Source organism: Branchiostoma lanceolatum, chromosome 16 (genome assembly GCF_035083965.1).
Source record: "Branchiostoma lanceolatum isolate klBraLanc5 chromosome 16, klBraLanc5.hap2, whole genome shotgun sequence".
In the NCBI taxonomy this organism is placed as follows: Eukaryota; Metazoa; Chordata; class Leptocardii; order Amphioxiformes; family Branchiostomatidae; genus Branchiostoma; species Branchiostoma lanceolatum.
Window position 1 is genome coordinate 6066769 of NC_089737.1, and position 21058 is coordinate 6087826.

At 37.2% G+C, this 21058-nt stretch overlaps 1 protein-coding gene across 8 annotated transcripts in view; it reads right to left on the reverse strand.

Moving 5' to 3' along the window:
• LOC136422057 (epidermal growth factor receptor kinase substrate 8-like) overlaps positions 1–21058 on the reverse strand; it is a 53286-nt gene that overhangs the window by 17067 nt on the left and 15161 nt on the right. For 6 of the 8 annotated variants that reach the window (XM_066409686.1, XM_066409685.1, XM_066409691.1 and 3 more), the window contains exons 3-12: positions 11674–11753; positions 8469–8554; positions 7372–7562; positions 6652–6757; positions 5570–5883; positions 5227–5265; positions 4509–4550; positions 2888–3075; positions 2020–2204; positions 204–334 (exon numbers count right to left, since the gene is read on the reverse strand). In XM_066409686.1, the coding sequence (XP_066265783.1) occupies positions 204–334; positions 2020–2204; positions 2888–3075; positions 4509–4550; positions 5227–5265; positions 5570–5883; positions 6652–6757; positions 7372–7562; positions 8469–8554; positions 11674–11753 (1362 nt within the window). The remainder of the gene's footprint in view (positions 1–203; positions 335–2019; positions 2205–2887; positions 3076–4508; positions 4551–5226; positions 5266–5569; positions 5884–6651; positions 6758–7371; positions 7563–8468; positions 8555–11673; positions 11754–21058) is intronic. The other 2 variants (XM_066409683.1, XM_066409684.1) reach the window with 2 other exon arrangements.

The following is a 21058-nucleotide window of genomic DNA, read 5'->3' on the forward strand; positions in this document are numbered from 1 at the left end:
CTTAACAACATTCTTGTTGTTACATCTATCATTTTAAGCTTACAAAATTACATTTCTATCAATTTCATGGACGGATGGGGTGAATTTTTTTCCGTCCCAACAAGCAAATCTCCGTCCCGGGACGGAGGGACAGGTCCTGGAAACAGCCCTGACTGCAAAAACACACCAGAAGTTATGGGAATAATCTTTAAATTTCCCCCCACCTTGAGGTAGTCCATGCCGGCCCCAGGGACAGCCAGAGGTCGCCCTCCCTGGAGGTCACACAGTTCTTCAGCAGGTCTATGGCCTGGTCTGTCAGGAGGGGGGACACCACCGACTTGGCAAGGTCCACTCCCTAATACAGAGGGCAAAGGGCATGAATTAGTGTTGTAAATGGTCCAAATCTTACAGTCCGGTCTGGGATGACATCTTGAAAAGGTGATAGTTCACCTGTTATGTCAATCCTTCCACAAATGTGGTAAATCGAAATAGATAAATAAATAAATAAATAGATAAATAAATGGCTTAAAGATAGACTTATCCCATAGTCCTGCTCAGGTTCATTACAAATTAAAAATGTACATCAAACTCTAGAAATGCACAGAAGAATGTAGAAATGCTAAAAAAAATGTAGAAATGCACAGCAAAATGTAGAAATGCACAGCAGATTGTAGAATTGCATGTAGCAGAATGTAGAAATGCACAGCAGCACAGCAGAACGTAGAAATGCACAGCAGAATGTAGAAATGCACAACAAATTGTAGAAATGCACAATTAAATGCACAGCAAAATGTAGAAATTCACAATAAAATGCACAACAGAATGTAGAAATGCACAGCAAAATGTAGAAATGCACAATAAAATGCACCAAATGTACATTGTACAATAAAATGTAGAAATGCAAAGTCAATAAAATGCACAAATGCACAACAGCATATACATGTAGGCATTTCAGCACCAAGGAAAGGGATGTTGCTCTTTATGCCACAAGAAAGGAAATACAAACACAGAGGAAAAGTGCATCAGATTCTGCAGCTACATCTCCATGCTATATAATTGGTATTGGCCATATATAAATGGAGAATAACTTTCACTGTACAAAGCGATTAGAGATGGCAGACTTCACCCCACCCACTCATATGTTTCACAACCCTTCTAATAAGACACACACAAAAGTAGAAACACTGAGGACATATGGCAATTCCTACACTTTGTATACTAGAAAACACAGGAACACAGACAAACAAGAACAATACTTCACTCCATTGAGGTGAAGTAACAACTACCTAACAACTTTCAGCACAAAGGAGAGGAATGCTACTCTTGTGCCAAAAGTATTAAAAAACATGTATATGCTGAACCAATAAATAGATAAAAAAATAAGGTGATCAGAGATGGCACACTTCACCCCCTCGGTGAAGTAAAAAGTACCTAACAGCTTTCAGCATCAAGGAGAGGAATGCTACTCTTGTGCCAAAAGTAAAAACAAAAAAAACACACACACAGAAAAGATCATGCAAATGCAGAGGGAAAACATATCCGCAGTTACATAAGCTTGCTACATAGACCTACAACTTGACATCTGCTAGACCTAGGGGTGGATACTGGTTCGCTGGACCTGATTCGGACCTTTATAACATCCAAAAACCTGAGTCCAAAAAAACCTGAACGAAGTACAAATATGTTTCTCTATTTTGTTTGATAAAAAGCGTTTTGTGTCTCCCCTCTTACAAAAAAGGCATCTAAAATAAGTGCAACATTTAAATAACAAACACTGGTTTGTCTTGAAAGTCTTCTCACCAAGAAACTTTTATAGTCGTGCCTGTCAGTATTAATTCTGCATGCTTAATATTGGTCTGATAAAACAAAACATCAACTGGACAGGATCAGGTCCAGGTTTAGGTCCGGACCTGAACCTAAATCTCTGGACCTAAACTTGGACTTGGACCTTATTAAGCCGAACCGGTATCCACCCCTAGCTAGACCTATATATTCCTAAAGGCTAGATATGTAAAGAGAACAAAAAACAACAACTGGTACCTGACAACTCTCGATGACTAGTTCCAGAGGAGTGAAGAGGAAATGGACCAGTTCAGGAGCGTTGGGGTCGTGGATGTGTGGCCTGAGCTTGGCCAGGAGGTTGAAGGCATACTTGAACTTCTGGAAACTGTCGATGTAGTCTGTCTCCGGAGGCGGGCGTGCACGTACCGTCAGCAGACCTTCACCTGTAACAACATTAAAATTAGTACTTGAAATGGCTAAGCAGTACACATACTTTGTCTATAGTCTACAACTATATGTAAAGCTATGTAGCTTGGACAAGCAAGGAATGGGTTCTGTAAAGGTATCATAGCTTTTCTTTCAAGAAAACTGTTGGATTTGATTCGCTAGAAGCTCATGAATCTGTGTTGGTAGAGTACATATTGGAAAATTTTAAACTTTCATCCAACAGCAAGAGTTGAACTCATCACCCCTCCCTGAACCGCGACGGTGGAAGATTCCGTCTGCCTGCTGCTTTCGATTCACTGCCGACTTCCCGGCGTTCAACGCAGTGGATCGAACATCTGACGAAGGTTGGAGGTCCAACCGAAAATTCATGGTGAGTTCAACTCTTGGTGTTGGATCAAAGTTTAAAATTTTCCAATATGTTGGATTTGATGTTAAAAGAAGAGTAGATAGACATTGACAGGAAGTTAATGAACATGACAGCTGCCCTATACCAACATACATGTAGCATCACAAATTGTGTATGATTCAGATTTTTCCAAACACACTATAAAATGTCGCTACTCCTTCAACACAATCAAAAGTATATTTCGACTTGAATCTGACATGTACATGATCCAACACTGTGGCTACCAACTTGAAACAACTAGGACAGTATACGCTTTACAAAATAAGTCGGAACCTTGCTGCTTCCTCTTGCTTTTCTTGTTCCTCTTCCTCTTGGACAGCTCGTTAAAGGCGTCGGCGGCCTTTTGAAGCCTCGAGACAAAGTTCTCAATGTCGTCAAAGATGTGGTTGAGGATCTGAACGTCTCGGTCCGTCTTAAGAGCCTGGAGCTCCGGTGAATCTTCTTCCTCCCTCATTAAGGGTCTGGAGGAAGAGTTAAAGAGGTCGTCAAGACATGGAATATGATCATTCTGTTTCTCAATGTTTCTCAAGGAGGACTTTTTATAATCAGAAAAAAATGCATTTAAAATGCAATAAAAAAAGGCTTTTTAATTTAAAATTTGAATTTAAAATTGTGACTTTAAGGAAATAGAACACATAACTAAAGAGATTGGACTTAGCCTAGCTTTTCTGTTCCCAAGCTGAAGCATTTTAAATGGATGCACTACAAACCTACATGTACAGCATGTCTTTTAAATATAGGCTGTATTAAGGAATGTCTTATCATCTAATTGCTTGCGACAGTGCATAATAATACTTTTAAAAACTAAAAAATTAAATCAGCCAAAGAAATCAATCGGAAGCTGTCTTCTACCATTACAATATAGAACTCATTTTTGGCATTGATTGCATTTTAGAATTGATATTCTGACTTTCCTATGTCTTAACACTTGATGTGGGCCATTACCAAATACAGAAGCAAAGCCAACATCTAATTCTATGCATGCAATGAAGCCAACTTAGAGGTATGCCATAAACTTCGAAGGTGCCAAATTCTACTCCGCCCTTTAGAATGTCACAAGACCAGCTGTGCTTGGAGACGTTTTCACATGGCCTGTTTTCGCTTGGCACGACTCACACACAGTCGTGAAATTTTCACATAACGTGTCACAGTCACTCGAGACTTCACACATTGTGACTTACCCTTTAAATGACTGTGACTTTGCAAACACTTGAAATGATTGTTTTCTTAAGAACTTGAAGCCCAAATTTCTTAACTTCTATTGTGCAAAGCTCATATTCAATTTATAGCCTAAAGTAAATGAACGAATCTTAATGTACTATTTTCAGTCAAGCTCTGTTAATGGTAAAATTGTTCAACAAAGCTTCAATAATTAAGGATGGCAAAAGGGTACATATATATTTTTCATTGCCTTCGTGCCAAACTTTTAGCTATGCAATATCTTCTGTCTTCAGTATCTTTTGCAGAAGTTTTCAATCATTACTTATTTAAAAGTTATTACAGTGCAGTTAGATAGATGTCAACAATGCCCATAGCTGACTTTCACCGTGGCAAAGTCATAGACATCTTCATCGTTCTCATTGCATGCTGGGAAAAACAGGGAACTATGGGTAACGCTGGGGGAAGAATTATATTACCATGGCAACAAGGCCGTTATTTCCCAGCAAGCAATAGGGTACGTGAAAACATCTATGTTTGAAAGCAGTGCAAGATCAATCTTAAACAAATCTACGTCTCAACCAATTAAGGAAATTTGCATCCCAGTGTAGTGCGTTGATTCGCAAGTAATTCTTCCTTAAAGTTTCTTCCTTAAACGATAGACAGTCAAGATTCGAGAGCAGCTCATCCAAAAGCTTTAAGACGTTGCCAGGCAGCTCAAGACACAACAACTTACTTGGGACCCAAGGTTACGTTTGGATAAGTCTTTGTTCGGTGGCTGGAAGTGTCCATGCAAAAACACAAATTAAATTACAGAAAGAACACAAAAAAAACAAAATTTAAAACTACTTTACGAGGCTTTATGTTTGCGCATACAAACCTGCAACACACATGTTATTACATAAAAGCACACTTTTTAGGCCACACCAATTGAATTCCTTGGATCTAGGACCAACAAACAAGCAAGCTAAACTGGACGATCATCACGAAAACGAGTCTGAACCTTGGTACATTTTGCTTAGTTTGTTGGAGTGAATACTCCCAAACCTTTGTATCTGCAATGTCTTTTTGCCAAAATAAATCAATTTAGAATGTCCAAGGTCCAAGGAAATAAATTGGTGTGGGCTAAGGTAGCATCTATACATGTACATCTTTGTACACTACTGTGCTCTACTGAAAGCAAATACTGGGCTATTACAAAATTAATGTATGTCTTAAGGGCTTAATTTAAGATACTGACTTTGCTTTAGATGCCCTTTCACCCTTTAACCTTTTAACTGCCATCTAATGACTTCTTGATTCCAAACCACCAAGCAGTGTTTCAATCTTTAACAAGCGCTAATATTTCAGCATACATGTAGATGCCTTTTTCTCCAGGTTTAATTTCGCCCCATACCAATCACAATATGCAATTATATAGCACCCAACCGAATACATTGACAATCAGGCCTTACAATTTCTTTCTAGACGACTGAAAGTCTTCATGTCTATAGCTGGAATATAGACAGATGAATTCAAACTTTAGATTCAACATAAATCTATGACACTGAAGGTGAGATACTGAAACATACATATCTTTTTAGGTTTTCTTTAATTTGCAGTTTGGACATCCACATGTATTGTTTAACTAAATGATAAATGTAACTTGGCGCCAATATCATTAAAGGCAAATTATAACACTGTTAGACACCATAAGTTTTTAGTTTACAAAATGGCAAGCTTTTTTATTTGTAGCTTTCTGTTGTTGTTTTTTTTTCTTCTAAAATCATTTAAACAAGGCTGAATAAAAAAGACTACCTTGGCGACCGCGCGGGAGGGCTCTTTGGTGGGGAGGAGTACCCATTCTGTTGTTGGGCAGCGGCAGACTCGAACGCCTCCGCCTGTCTCTTCACGTTTCCCGCGGGGGGCTGCGGCGCGGGGACCACCGGCGGCGGAGGGATACGGGAACTACTTCCTGCACTGGGCGAGTCCTGCCTGGGATCCCCGCGACTAGGCGGAGGATTGAAGTCCTCGCGCGACGAGGGAGGCCGGTAACGCTTCTTGCCGCTTTTGAAGTCTTCTATGGCTGCCTTGATGTCCTTGCATATTACGTCCGCAGGTATTCGGTCCGTCTGCATGAATAGGAAGTAATGATTATAACAAGCATGAGTTGAAAAAAAAAAAAAATTCCTCTCTTGTGAAATTGTTTAAAGTATCTAAAAGACCAGCAAAGACAGGAGTGCCTGGAAATACGACAGCTGATTCAATACATTTGCTTCAGTTACAACATTAAAAGTACAGGCAAAGAGTTCTTCAGTCTGTCATAAAGTCACCGTTCACAAACAGGGCTCGAAATTCATCTTTGGGAATAGGTGCACTGGTGCACCCAACTCAAAAAATTGGGTGCACAGAAAGAATTTTGGGTGCACCAGATAAAATAAAGTTGAATGTTCTTCTGAACATAATTACAAAGTTTAACGCTGCTGCCTCTCTTAAGAACTTCAATCTGTAATTCTATAGCTAACTTTAAAATTTCAAACAAATAATACATTAAATAAAGTACAGCAAAAAGTTATCATGCTGCTTTTTATACTTACATTTCAAGAATATTCTGTATACTAGTGTACAATAGTACCTTAACCCTATAGGCTACAAAAATATATAGGTGCACCAGTGCACCCACAGTCAAAAATTAGGTGCACAGCTCCAATTTTGGGTGCACTGGGTGCACATGCACCCACTATTTCGAGCCCTGACAAATCATTATCATCATCTATTGGCTTGTATCAGTTGGGACCAAAAAAGAAGTACATGTACTGGCCTGAGTCCTTCACTTCACATTGCCCTACCAATCATTTTTTCTAATAAATACTACACATTAAAGTCACAACACCACGTACCTGAAACATGTGCATGTCTGGGAACTTCTGGTTGGGGTCCTTCACAGGGAGCACCAGGATGCTGTTGTAGTTCCCCTCGTTCATTACGGACCTGTTTAAAGTGATGCTGGCGTGTGGAAACACAATCAAATGTCATTCATTAGACAAAACAAAAAGGTAATATTTGATAAACATTATCTCCCTTTTTGTCAACTTTCTAAGATATCACATTAGATCATATCATCACTTTTCAAAACTTAGTGTTAAACAGTACTAATAGATTTTATAAGTTGCATGCATGCATGGACAAGGGTAAGTCCTAAATGCCAGTCTTTTCAAATGAGTAGTGGACCATGGCTTAACAGCCTGTCCTGAAGGATTGGAGACCTCTCTAGTAGTTTGTATGTCAAGTGATTGGCAATACCCAGAAATAAAACTGTCAGAGCAGATTCAAACAATTAAAATGATACCAAGGCAACTAGGATACACAGATTAAACTTGACAAGAAAGTGGGAGCTAGTTTCATGCAGAATTAATGCCCAATGTGCACTGTTAATGACTGTGTAATGCGGCATTAATGCAGCACAACAGACCACACTGGTAAGGGATCTAAACACTCACCCGCTGAGAGGAGAGTTCTCACTCATTTCTCTGTGTCAGGGACTGCTACAGCAGTATAATCAAATAATGGATGGATGGACTAAGATGCTTAAAAAAAATTTTGATCCCTGAAACGCTCACCCGCTGAGAGGAAAGTTCTCGAGCTCCTCGTGCGTCTCGTTGTCGATGAGCAGGACGGCGCGCTCGTCAACCTGCATGGTCATCTCCTGCGTCCAGATCTTCCCCTTCGCGTCCATCAGTTTGAGTTTCCTCACCCCGTCGTCTATGGTCAGCATGGCGTTTTTGGGGTCCATGGCGTAAGTAGCCAGGTGCTGAGAGACAAGAAGGTTTGCTATAAATCATAATTACAAGGTACATGAACATTCTACGTGACTGATCTTAAGCTAGCAATGGTTGAAATCAATGTTTTGCATATATTGGACAATTGTGCTCCCAGTGTCTACATTTTTTGTTCTTCACAGTCAAAAAGAACATTTGCTAAGAAGACGATTATATGAGAGATGGTTATTTTTGCTTTTCTACATTGTAGATGGCTTATGTTAAAGACTGATGAAATAAAATTGATTTCATAATCCTTCTAAGTTATTAACAAAATCTAACAGCTTTTAAACATTTTTGAAGGTCTGCTTAATTTCAAAAGTTTATCTTTGAAATAATGCCCAAAACAGTGGCATTGAAGTCTTCTTCATTTAACTAGGTAAGATACAATATCTTTTGAACCTTTCCATGAACATTCATTTTGTTAATGGACAGACAAAAAAAGCCACAATAACTATATACATAAAAAATACAGCACATTTGACAATGCCAGTGTCTACACTAGTCTTGCTTAATAGTTAATAGTTAATAGTTGAAAAAGTGCCCATGTATTTGTAAGCAGAACAAAACGAACAGCAAAACAAGGGATAAACTAAGGGGATGAAATTCCAGAATTAATCTTAAAGTTAAAAAATCTAAAGGAACAGTTACTACAACGTAGCAAAGGTTTTAAAGATATTAAACGACTGACAAGAAAAATCACAAAACATACAAAGGTAACACAAATCAATTATGTAGACAATGAAATTTCATGACAGGGAAACATTGACGTAATATAGAAGAGAACAACTAAAACATGACAAGGAAAACACAAAACGAATATGATCATTTCAACAAAGAATGTACAGATATGATAATTAAGGTAACGTAAGAAAAAGAAAATGAAAGTGGGCACGTACCTCAATGGGGTATCCACCTACCTCCACGGGAAAAGTCCTGGCTTCTTCCCCGACATCGCGAGCTTGCGCGTATTTCTTACGTTGCTCTGCAAGTGTGAACATACAAATAAGCTTTGCTTTAAGGGTTTATAACTGCAGCAGTTATTATCAATAGATGCTATGAAAATTGTTTTCAAACGGATGTTGAATTCTTCTTAAACAAATGAAAATGAATAGTGCAACATCCAGGAAGCAAGGCTTGGTGAAAAAAATGAAAGAATTGGGACCAATTACATATTTTCTTAAAATCTTCAAGATTATTGATAATAAAGTGTGACATTGCAGCTTCAGTTTCTCAGAATTGAAGCTTAAATGTCTTCTGAATATAACATACATTTTCGTCAATAAGGTAAATATTTACTAGGTGAATGTTGATTTTCGATCCTTGCAGTGTTTTCTGTGACATACAGCAGGTCTAATCCTTAAAAAATCCACAAAATCAAGCTTTGCACAACTGAAAGTGAAACTCATGCCTCGATGCAATACAAACAATATACAATCATAGTCAAGCAAACATACAAAATAGCATAACATCAGACAAAAGGTGAGACCAGCTTGAAGACTGAAACTGCAAAACATGAATGGCAGTAACGCATGGAAAGAAAGAGGGTCACGTTCATGCAGGTTTGCATGCAAGTTCTTCACAGTGCCGCACTATGTTCTGGAAACATACCTTCCTCGTCTGCGCAAATGAGGGTATGTACAAATGGAGAAATGTTTACAACAATTAGGGAAGGATCGGATAATGGGAATGGGTTGCTAGGTTATTTACAACACAATTGATGGCCACGGAGAACACAGGACAACAACATCACAACAACAACAACAACAACAAAACAAACATTCCATGCAAGCAGGTTCGAGGAAGCAGGCTCATGATTGCTATGATTTCTGTAAGTAAAATGTTGTTAGTACAAATATGACAATACATTACAAATATCTTCGGCCTTTAATTACATTGCTTGCAATTACTCACTCCAAAAGCTTTCAATTCCAAGCAATTCACTAACAAATTTTGGTGTAACCAAATGCATACTTGCATCAAGTCAAGTGTGATAATGATAATAAATAAACATCTGCAAATAATTTACAAAAATAAACACACAAATCCAGTTCCAAAATCAGTAGCTTACCATGCATTATATTAGCCAGTCTTCTCAGTTCATACTACCCAGTTTGCTCATGCCTTTATATAGACTTAAGGTATAAAGAGAGCTGTCCTAAAGTTCAGCTGGTACCAAAATGGCCCAGTAAACACTGTTAAATGTCAACACCCACATATATCAGGGTCTCTCTGGGGGTTGTCTCAAAACTGAATCTGTTCTTTCCAAAAGAGATTATTTTAAAGTTTAATACTGAGACAAAGGCTGAGTCACCAAAAAAATAATTTTGAATGCTAAAAACAAAAGGAAAAAACTGTTTTGGTTAAGATTGCTGAAGAAATACTATTTTTCTAATTTTTCGACTGTAGCAGAATAAAAAATCTTTTTCTAATGGTTTTATTTCTATTCTTCTTAAAAATCATAATTGGTGGTGAAAGCCTACATGTACAAGATCTTACATGAAATCTTACAAAATGATATATCATTGATAACGGGTTAGGCTTGTCCAAATATAAGAACATATGCTGCCATATCCTCATACCCAACACACTAGCAAGTACAAAACAAAAACAAACTGCGTCAACATATACAATAGGGGGTCTTCAAATTTAAAGAATACCGATATGATTTACGATAGAATAAGCCTGCAGTGTAAAATAATGAGGAAATTATAATAACTAACCGTGTTGACTGTACATGTCTACTGACATCCTTAATTACCACAACAGGTGTAAGGTACAATTCACCTCAAGCAAGCAAGGTGAGAAGTGTTTAAGACTATTGTTGTCTGCCTTAAGAGGAACTACCCTAGTGGTAGAGCAACTTTTTACTTCAAACATTTTAGCCTGGGGTAAAACAATACTGTAGTTCGGCCACACCAATTTAATTTCTTGTTTAACGGATTTTCATTTCAACAAAAAAAAGATTTAGAAAAAAAATTAATCATGAAAATAGAAGGCTGGCCCAGCCTCTGTTTTCATGAATTTTTTTTTTCTAAAATTTTTTTTGGGGAAATAAAAATCCATTAACCAAGAAATTAAATTGGTGTGGCCTTAGGGATGTGTACTGGTAGCACTGGTACTGTACTGTGAAAATCATTTAGGACATCAATGTATTGGTACTGTACCTGAAAAGCCTCCACTAAAAGTGTACAACTTTTGACTTATTTTTTAATCAAAATCATGTTATGCCTAGAGTCCATTCCGAGTCACCGCGGGGGTTTTATAATAATATTTGTAATCATTTTGAAAAAATTCTAATAAAAGAATATCTGACTGACAATAGTTCTAAATTTTTCTAAAAGATCAAATACAAAAATATGAATTTATTTGAATTTGATTAGATAATTTAGAAATATTTTGAAAGTAACTGCACAAAAACCTCTTTATTTGTAATAGTTTCTAAACATCTATGTGATTATTTAACTTTTAGAAATATTAACAAGAAATGGTAGAAAATGGTTAACAATGGTAGAATGGTGATTGCCCCCATAAAAGTAGGTGCTAATCTGGCCCTTCTGTCAGCCTTTGTACATCTTTAGACTTCACTGCAGGACACCGTTCGGTCCTTTGTGGAAAGTATTCTTCCCTAAACTTCGCAAGGATGTGTGAATTACTTTCTTCCCAGCCCTCTGACCTATTTATAGAGATGTTACAAATAATGGTAGAAAATGGTAAGAAATTGTAAAAAATTGTAAATAATGGTAGAATGCTGTTACCATTATTTAGAAACCATTGTAAATATCATATTCTACATCATGAATATTTCTAAAGTTTTAGAAAACTTAAGAAATATTCAGAAAGTTGAAATCACATTCAAAATATTTAAAAAGTATCAAATCTCTTACACAAATAATAACAATAACTTGAAAATAGTTCTAAATTATGACAATAACAACCCTCGCGGTGACTTGGAATGGACTCTACCACAAAGATGAAAATTTAGCACTGGAAAAGATGAAAATGCTGTTACTGTAATTTTATGTCTTAATGACTAAATATTTTCGTTCTGTCAATTAATCTATATATAATATATATCATGGTATTTCTGACATCATCACTTACCATATATTTCCTTGGCACTGGGTCGGCTGGCGCCGTTGAAGCCATTTTGGTAACCGTTTTGTCCGGAGGGAGCGTAACCACTGTAATAAACGCAAAGTGTTCGTTAGACTAATTAAAAACTTAATATTCTTAATTAAGGTTAATAGGTCACAATAATCCTTAATGTGGAAACAATTAGTTTTAAACAAAGGTATTCATTAGGTAAACAAACATGTGATTCTTGATACAGTTGTATGGCAGATATGTATAATGATATGCAACGGAAAATTCAAAGCCAATTTTGTTCACATTTTGATTTTATTATCTAGGATAACTTAAATCATTAATATCATGATGTACTCCTAACACTAGAAATAAAGTCGAACATTCATTTTGTATTAACATGCTTTTCCCATTTTAAAATCTGCAATACAATCTAAAATATATATATTTGAGAAATATCATAAATGCACACAGTAACTGAAGTTTATCACAGTAGAATTGTACAATACATGTATCTTATAACTACAACTACATAGCTAGTTAAACCTTAAAAAACACGCCAATATATGAGATTATATCAGCTCTAATTCTAAGTGTTACAGACACTGGGCTTATGAAAGGTGAAACATGACAATACCAAGGTCATTCCAACAAACATGGTGGACTCATGCTCAATTAGATATTAACATGCTTGACAGTCTGTCTGCCAACGCACATGCAAGAACCCACTAAACATTGTGCAAGACGGTAAAAAAACAGCGAGGACTTGAAAAGACAACACTTGAGTTTAGTAACAATGTTCAAACCAGACAATAAGTCTTGCATCACAGAGTGCAAGGGGTTATCTGCATTTGGTATTACCCAATTATTGTACTATTCTACGCCACAATAAAATTAAGCTGCTGAAAGTAAGACGATAATTGCAGGACATAAATTAATCATAAAGTGCACACTATACTGTGATTACGATGGTCGTATTGCATATTAAAGTTACTATACTTGACAATTTGCATACATTTTTTTGGCAAACATTTTTTTGGACATTCTTTGGAGAACTGAGATCTAACGTGACAGTGCCCCCCTCCCCAAGCGAATTTTAGCTCATTCTGTTATAGAATATTACATCCCATACATGTGAATTTTTCATTACAAAATTTGACATAATCTCTCAATGTTCAGTGACTAGTGGCTTCCCAATTTAAAGAGTTTCCATAATTTTGTAGTGTCTAGCTTGACCAAGTGAATTCATGCACAAGTGTGTGTTTCCTCACATTTTTACAGCTAACTGGCCAAAACACTAGTTTTGTGTTAGATTATTTCATATTTTTCTAGTTGCCAGTTTGGCAGACTTTTAGTTTAGCAGGTGGCCAAGGTGATTAGCATAGATCAATAGAACTTTCCACAGGATTTTTTCGCATGCCGTGTTGGATTTCATAAACAGCTTGCTTCCCTTTCAGTTTAACCGCAAAGGCTTACGCATCACGTTTTTCGATACACTAGGAGTTTTTCAAATCTCTAGACGGACATTTTGGCTCCTTTTGCAGTCACCTTTTAAGTGGGGTGTGGCAAAAACAGACATGCATATCGATTCAGTTTAGCTTTAACAGAAAAGCTTATCTTCGTGAAAAGAAGGACAGACATGATTCAGGACTTTAACTTCTTTTGGGGGAATAGGTGTGAGAAAGCTAAAAATGTACATTGTAGGTGCACAAAAAAAGTAGGATGAACAACGATTACATAGTACTATAGTATTATTAGTCTCAACTTTAAGGCTTTATCATTTCTCTGAAACAAATGCATGCTATATGCTAGTGTATACATACATGTACAATTATAGTAACCTACATTGTTTGTGCATCAGTGCTTCCACAGTCAAAAAATAGGTGCACAGCTCCAATTTTGGATGCACAAAAGTGCACAAACACCTAGTAGTTCAAGCATTGTGATTGTACAACATACCTGTACTTAATATGTAGGTTCAAAGCGCCTTGGAAATTCCAGGGATATTGTATTATTGACATGTTTGGTACGTAGGACTGTAGTCCTTTTTTTATTGTGAAGAAATAAACTTTTAAAATTTGATACAAAACCTTGTGTGTGTGTTTGTGTTTCCTAGCAATTTATGAACTAATTCATCTTGTGAGGGGTGCTCTTTCATTTAACAAACTTTAACAAATATTAGTGATGATTTAAGGTATGTTCCAACGCACCTTGAGTCTGACATATCGCAACATGTACGCCTGTATGAGCATTGTCAATGGCTGGTCCAAATGCTGCAGGGAGTAAGACAGGACAGGGGAGGGGGGTTCAGGAGAGGGGGATGCGAAGGAGACGGGGGTGCAACGGAATTAAGGGATAGACACATGACAGATGAGACAAACAAAGAAAAAAGTAACAAAAGTAAAAGTTAACGTAGATATTAGGTGAAAGGTTAGGATATTACAGGTTTTGTAAGGAAAGGGAATGAGTGAAAGCAAATGAAAGAAATGGAAGTAAAAGATGGGATGTAAAAAAGGAGGTTAGCTTAAAAGCAAGAAACACACAAAACCACAGACACAGAGATTCACACGATTGTACAGGTATACTTAATCATGATCAAAATACAGGTAAGTCTTGCTTGGATTATGAAATAGTTAGTTCAAATAACTCACATCTTCGTAAGTATACTATCAGTAGCACACTATAATTAGAGTCTATCGCATGTAGAGAAGTCAAGACAAAGTTAGTACTGTCAGTGTTCATTTGCATCAAATTTTTTCTCTGAATCAAATCAGTCTATGAGTATTTAAAATATTCTATACTACTATGAATTTGCAAAAGCTTGATGTAGCGTGATTGAGATCCTTCGCAGTGTTACCCTATTTCGAATTCGAAACGTGGTGATTTAGTGTGTATGAAACCCTTCGCAGCATTTTTACGTGCAGTTTAGTGCTTTACTCTGACACTTGATGAAGGGGAAGACATGCTCTGGATCAATACAGGAGCTCTCTACAAATGTGCTGAACATGTTTCCATTTCACGCTTCAGGACACAGCATCATTCGACACCACCAAAATGGTGATAGATGTAATCAATTCTTGGCCGTATCACAACCTCCAGAACATTAGGCAAGACTCGAGAACATCCGAGGAACTCGCGATCGCTCCTCAAGATGATGAGAATGAAGAAGTCTTAGAGCAACCTGTATTTTCCATACAGATGTATGGAGCTTGTTTTCTTAATACTTTTGCTTGTTTGAAGATGAATAAGCCTAACTTGTTTTTCAGCATCTTTTTGCTTGTTTTAAGACAAATGGCTTTTATTTGCTTTTCTAGGTCATATTGCTTGATTTAAGCCGGTGTGTTATGCTGAAAGTTGATTATACCAGTTGACATATTCAGAATCTGACATGCAAAGAATTTGAATTTTTTTCTAAGTATTCTTGAATAATTCCTTTTTTTTCGGTTTTCTTTTGCGAAGCAAAAAATCGATCACGTTGAATAAAAACAACCTAATGCAATACAAATGCTTGAAGCCTTTATGACTGTCCCATTGTACATATAGCGCATGTATACTACAGATGTATATTGATAATGGCTTACAAGGCTGGCTTCTAATCAAAATACACAATCATGATAATTTTGAATGACAAGTCATTTTCATATCCATCCCCAAAAAAAACTACCTGACTTGAAATTAGTTCACATGGATGACACAACAACCCGACACAACATGCATTACTGTCACATTAGAGTACTGACCACACACAAGCAGACATGCTTTTAGTCACGTCCTTGAAAACACATTTTGACAACCCTCAGAGGAAATGACTGACAGGTATTAGTCATCAAGGGGCAGGGCATGAAAATATCACCTGCGAGAACTGAGAGAACCTAAGATTATTAAACGATACCAAAATGATCATAAAGTAAAGTCAAACTAAAATTTTTGACATTTTTTATGGAAGGGTCACTCAAATGACAAATGACCTGGATGAAATGTCATTTCTTTAATCTTAGAGAGAACTTAACTAAATGGTAAGTTCATAAATCCATAAAGAAAACTCATATGACCAAGCCTCAGACATTTTTCAACTACAAATTTACATGTTTTGAAAATAGTATTTCAAATGTATTTTTTTCAGATCAAATTGGATCACAGGTGGGCATTTCATCCATTAAGCAGGCAAGTAAGTCATCCCAAGGGCCTAACCAAGTTAATTTCTTGGTTCTCTGATTTAAAGATAGAAGCAGATCTGAAAGTTCAAACTTTAAGGGTAGTCCCTGCCTTGATACAAACAGCTTTGACTTCAGGGAGCTTTAGTCAGATCCGGTCCGAGTGTTTTTTTTCGCTTGATTACTTATAACCTTCTCCCTGCTGCCTCCCCTTGTAACCAATACAAATTCTGCGCCAAAAGGCTACTTCAGCAGGGAGAAGGTTAATAACATTCGGAACCAAGAAAACAAGTTACACACCAATGCGACAACGGGATCGTGAGTTATAGCTGTCAACGTGCAAGCAAAAGCATTTCCAATACTCCCAGAAGGAGGTCACACCTCCTTCCCGGAGTAAATGAACTGTTGTGGCCTACATGTACATCACTCTGATGACGTTAGACTTAGGGCTGTCTCCAGGACCCATCCCTCCGTCCCAGGACAGAAATTTGCTTGTCGGGCAGAAAAAACAACCCTCTCAAAAAAATGGTAGCTTCATCATCAGTTCATGACATAAAATTGATGAAAATTAATTTTTGCAGGCTTAAAATGACAGATTTGACAACAAAAGTTGGATCTCAAAGAATGAGAGGGACGGACACGGAAAAAAAATTAAAGCTGGAGACAACCCTGCATTCAACTCAGGTTTTTTCTACCTGATGATCTCAGGCAGTTCGGGAGACTCGGGCCTTTTGTGGCATGTCAGACAGCTCATCTTGCCGACCGCGTTTGAGCATGCGACTTTCACACGCTCATGCACAGAGGCGTGCGCGGGCAGGGTCTACCTTCGTCTGTCGGAGGGGGCGCGACCGGGAGAGCGAGAGGAACAGAAACAGGTGCAGCGGAAACTGAAACAGTTCATCTGCGGAAAAGATTCCATTTTACTCAAAGGAAGAAAAATAACAAGAAAACAGTGGCTATTCCATTAGAAAATCACACAAGAAATTGGTATGGAAATTGTTCTTTCAAATGTAAATTCAAATACAAAGCCTTTCAAATCAGTCAGCACTGAGATAATAAACAAAATGAATTTTGTTTAAGTAGAATTGAGGAGAACCAAATTTAACAGGCTAGTAACAAGGGAAGGAAAAATTCTGATGCACAACTTCTTGGTCTTTGCTTATCCTAAATCTAGTTAACAGGTTTGTTTAAAAATAAGCACCATTTTCAAAAAGCCTGACAAAGGAATTTTGGGGTTATCTCACATTTCTAATGGAATAGCCTTTGACAAATCAAAAGAAAGAAGAAGAAATAATCAAAATCAATAAATAACCAGAAATTCAACAAGGAAATCACTGTGCTAGAAATAAAATGTCAGAGCAAGAAGGTTTAAGACGGGTTAAACCTTCTTGATCAGACTCAGAGACAAACAGAGCATAGAGACAATAAGGAAATGATTTCATCAATGACATGACAGGAGCAGATGTTTCCCCATCATTGATTTGTTTCAGCTTACAGCAAGATGCGTTATTATCAAGAAATCAATAACATGGCAAAGGCTTTATCGACTAAGCCCCTAATGTATCTGGTACATGCATTATGGCTCATACTGGCAACAATATGAATACCTTACTAGTCTGCCTATAGGCATTGTACTTATTACAATATGCCCAAACACAGTGCTACCGAAAAGTCAATATTTCTTGATTTCATTCCTGACATTGTATATGAATGTAATAAAGCCAGGATGCAGAGAAAGCTGGTAAGATGATCCACGATCATTTATCAAATCAAGGATTGTTGATTATATTCAATAAAGGGTTTTCCTTTCATACAGCTTAGCTAAATGCAAATTATTTTCCTGAAAACATCACTAATAGCAATACTAAAGATAATTCTTGATAACTAGTACACAGAAATCTGCATCTGTAACTACATGTGTAGTCCTGACAACTCTTTTCCCTGACAACGATGCCATTCCTCCATGTATAAAGGGACAGCGGAGACGTCCTTTGAGACAAATACGACATTGAAAGTGGATAAACCTCGATATCTGGAGGTATGGGCGGGCTACCCCGTTGCCAGGGTGATAGAGATTAGTTGCCATGACGATGAATAAAGTCTGTATGACCCATACATCATCCACTGTTGCTTTGAAGGATGGCAAAGTTTTTGGTATGAAAGCGACAAATAGAAAAGAATGACAAAAGTTGTTCAGTTTCACTCTACTTGGGATTAAGGTTCAAAGGAAGGATTATCATAATCCATTTTGGAGACAAAAACTTAATGTATGTGCACTTCTGTAAGATTAGGGTTCAAAGGATATCAACTCCATTGGACCATTTAGACACCGTCCTACCAGCAAGGCAATAACTGATGTTGACTTTTAGTGTACCAAACCTTGATTCAGTTTCTGGGAAATTCTGACTCTATACTAGTCTACATGTCACTGACAGTACTGGGAATATTATAATGTAAAAATAAAAACATACTTTATCTTAGAAAATCTATTACCTTTCCATGAACATAGAGGTATAAAATACTGATCAGTTGGTGACTTTGTTTATTTGTCCTGTTCTAGATGTTGAGGCCTGTGCTTTGAAGTCAAAATTTGACATTTCGGCTTCTTTCTAACTTGCTTGTTTATTGTCTTGTAAGATTCAGAAATCCCTATGTCTAAACTTCTCACTGCCTGCAGTCTGCTATGTTGAAGAAGTCACAAGTTAAAAGACAACAACATGGCCTTGAGTACTACGGACCAATTCTTGAGCAAACAAGAACATACTTCTCCAAACAATGGGCCAAGTCTTCTGTACAAACCAGTATGTGCAAAATACCTATGGTTCCTGTCAGTGTCAGTATGTCTGCAAACAGAGACCTTGAAATCTGGCACTAATTCCCAATCCCAGTCTTCTTTTTTTGAGGATTATCCTTTCACAAACCTTGCCCTTACTCACACTGTGACAGTCAACAGTTGATAAAAGCCAGGGCTGTTTCTAGCTTTAAATTTTCTCCATCCGACTCATTGTTTGGGAGCCTATAGGCTGTTTCTACCCTTTATATGACGCTGAAAGAAACGGAGTATATAAAACAGCTTCCGTTAATTCCCCTAGCTTTCATCATTTGAATATATCTTACAACTATCCATATCACTACTAAAATCAACAAACCCACTTACGATACAAAACGTGGGTCTCTTCATCTTCCACTGCCTTCAAAAAAGAAGTCAAACCCAACCACAACCGAAGTCAACCTTAGTTAACATAGAACTTTCACAGTAGTCTAGATAACTATTTCTGATTCCCATGTATTTCCATGTACTTGTTTGTCTGCAATTAGCCTTCGGGCACGAACTTGCAATAAAGTTAAAGTTAATTTCTGTTGTTCAGTCTGCCATTTCAAGCTTACAAAAACATTTTCATCATCAGTTTTATGTCATTAAGTAAGGATTTTTTGGACGGATGGCCCATGGGGTGAAAGTTTTGTCCCTGTCAACACAATTTCCATTCCAGGACGGAGGGACGGGTCCTGGAGACCGCCCTGATACCACCACCATATACGCAACATATGCACATGACTCAATCGTTGTAACAACATATTAGTTTGTGGTTTCAGTCTTAGTTAACTTGTTGACTTTACAGAAAAGAGGACACACCCTTAAGTACAGGTGAGTCAAAGGTGAAACACCTGTGGTGAGAAAGGTGTGGTGAAACACATCCGTGTCAAACTGCACTGTCTGATGGTGAAGCTAGAATAGACAATTTATACGAAGAGTTTTACAAGCTTTTAATAACTTCATTTGCCCATTTGACATACAGCCATAGCTATGATCATCTCATTATAAGGACTAGACTTTGAGTTTAGAATGCACTGTGTACCGTGACTGACCCTACAAAACAACATGCTTGACTCAGGTGAAGACGCACAATGACCAAAAATTCCTACTTTGGTTTTGAATCTTTAAATACCCATGGCCACATTTGTTGAGGTGAGAAATTTGACACAAGGGACAGTGTCAATTCTATACAGGTTAGGCTGACAAATCATATGTGAAAAACCATGTGCTCTCTAAACCATTTGCATAACAAAAAAGGCTTTTCTTGACAAAGAAAACCAATTATATTAAGCTATTGTTTAAATAACCTTGGGAAAACCAGCATACCATATGTAAAACAATGTGCTCTCTAAACCATTTGCATCACAAAATGGCACTTCTTGACAAAGAAAACCAATTATATGAAGCTATTGTTAAAATAAACTTGGAAAAACAGCATAACATATATGTTCTGACCTGTATTTGCATACAGCATCACATCAACATTCAAGACATCGCCAGGCATATATTTCAAAAGTTTTACATTTTTCCATGTTATTTCGTATTATTTCAAATCATCTCTCTTTTCTACACAAAGGCACCAAGAAGTCATTCAACTATAATCAAACCTCTGGACATTCCTCAAGCCATGTTACATTGTAGAGGTTAAGCAATGTGCAATAACCTTAACTAATACATGTCTATAAGTACAAATATGGCTCAAATAATAGGACAGCCTTGTTTTATGCCTGACTGCTCTCCTATACTCCTTCGCAAGAGAAGATGATGTGATGACGCAGGGTGGAAGTCATCTGCAAATCATTACAGTGAAGAGCCAAGAAGTAAATTCATGTCTGCATTTTCTGCTTGATAGCCTTTCACCTTTAACCTTCTCCCTGCTGCCTAACTCTGTAATCAATAGGAAACTGGGTGCCGAATGGCTACTTTAGTGTGCTAAAGGTTAATTCATCCATACCCAGCTAAAAGTTGTTGTTTGCCTTTCTTATTTGAACTACTCGGCTGAATTTTCAAGCTAGAGTTAAGAGACCTTTTATCTCAATCAATTTATCATTTTGTGGACACTTACTTCCTTGTAAGAAACACCAAGACTTTTGCAGCATAGTACCTTGGGATTTTTCCTAGGAAAAAATGTGTCCTTTGTTTTATTTCAAAATTGTTGAAATATAGTATTCATATCAATAACTCTGGATCCAAGGCTTTGGTCTGTCCCCCAAAACTGTCCTTGTTTCTAGGACATTATCACCCAAGGGACCACGGCAGTCTCCCCAACAGCCCACCATGTCTAATCAATTATCCCAACGTTTGCTTTATTTACAATAGAATAGATAAAGTTTCATGCAAAAATTTCAGGAAAATCTAAATCTCTGAGTCTCAAAATCCTATCACTTCTTCGACAATTCAATATCTCTGCACATTCAATCAAACTTTTTCACAT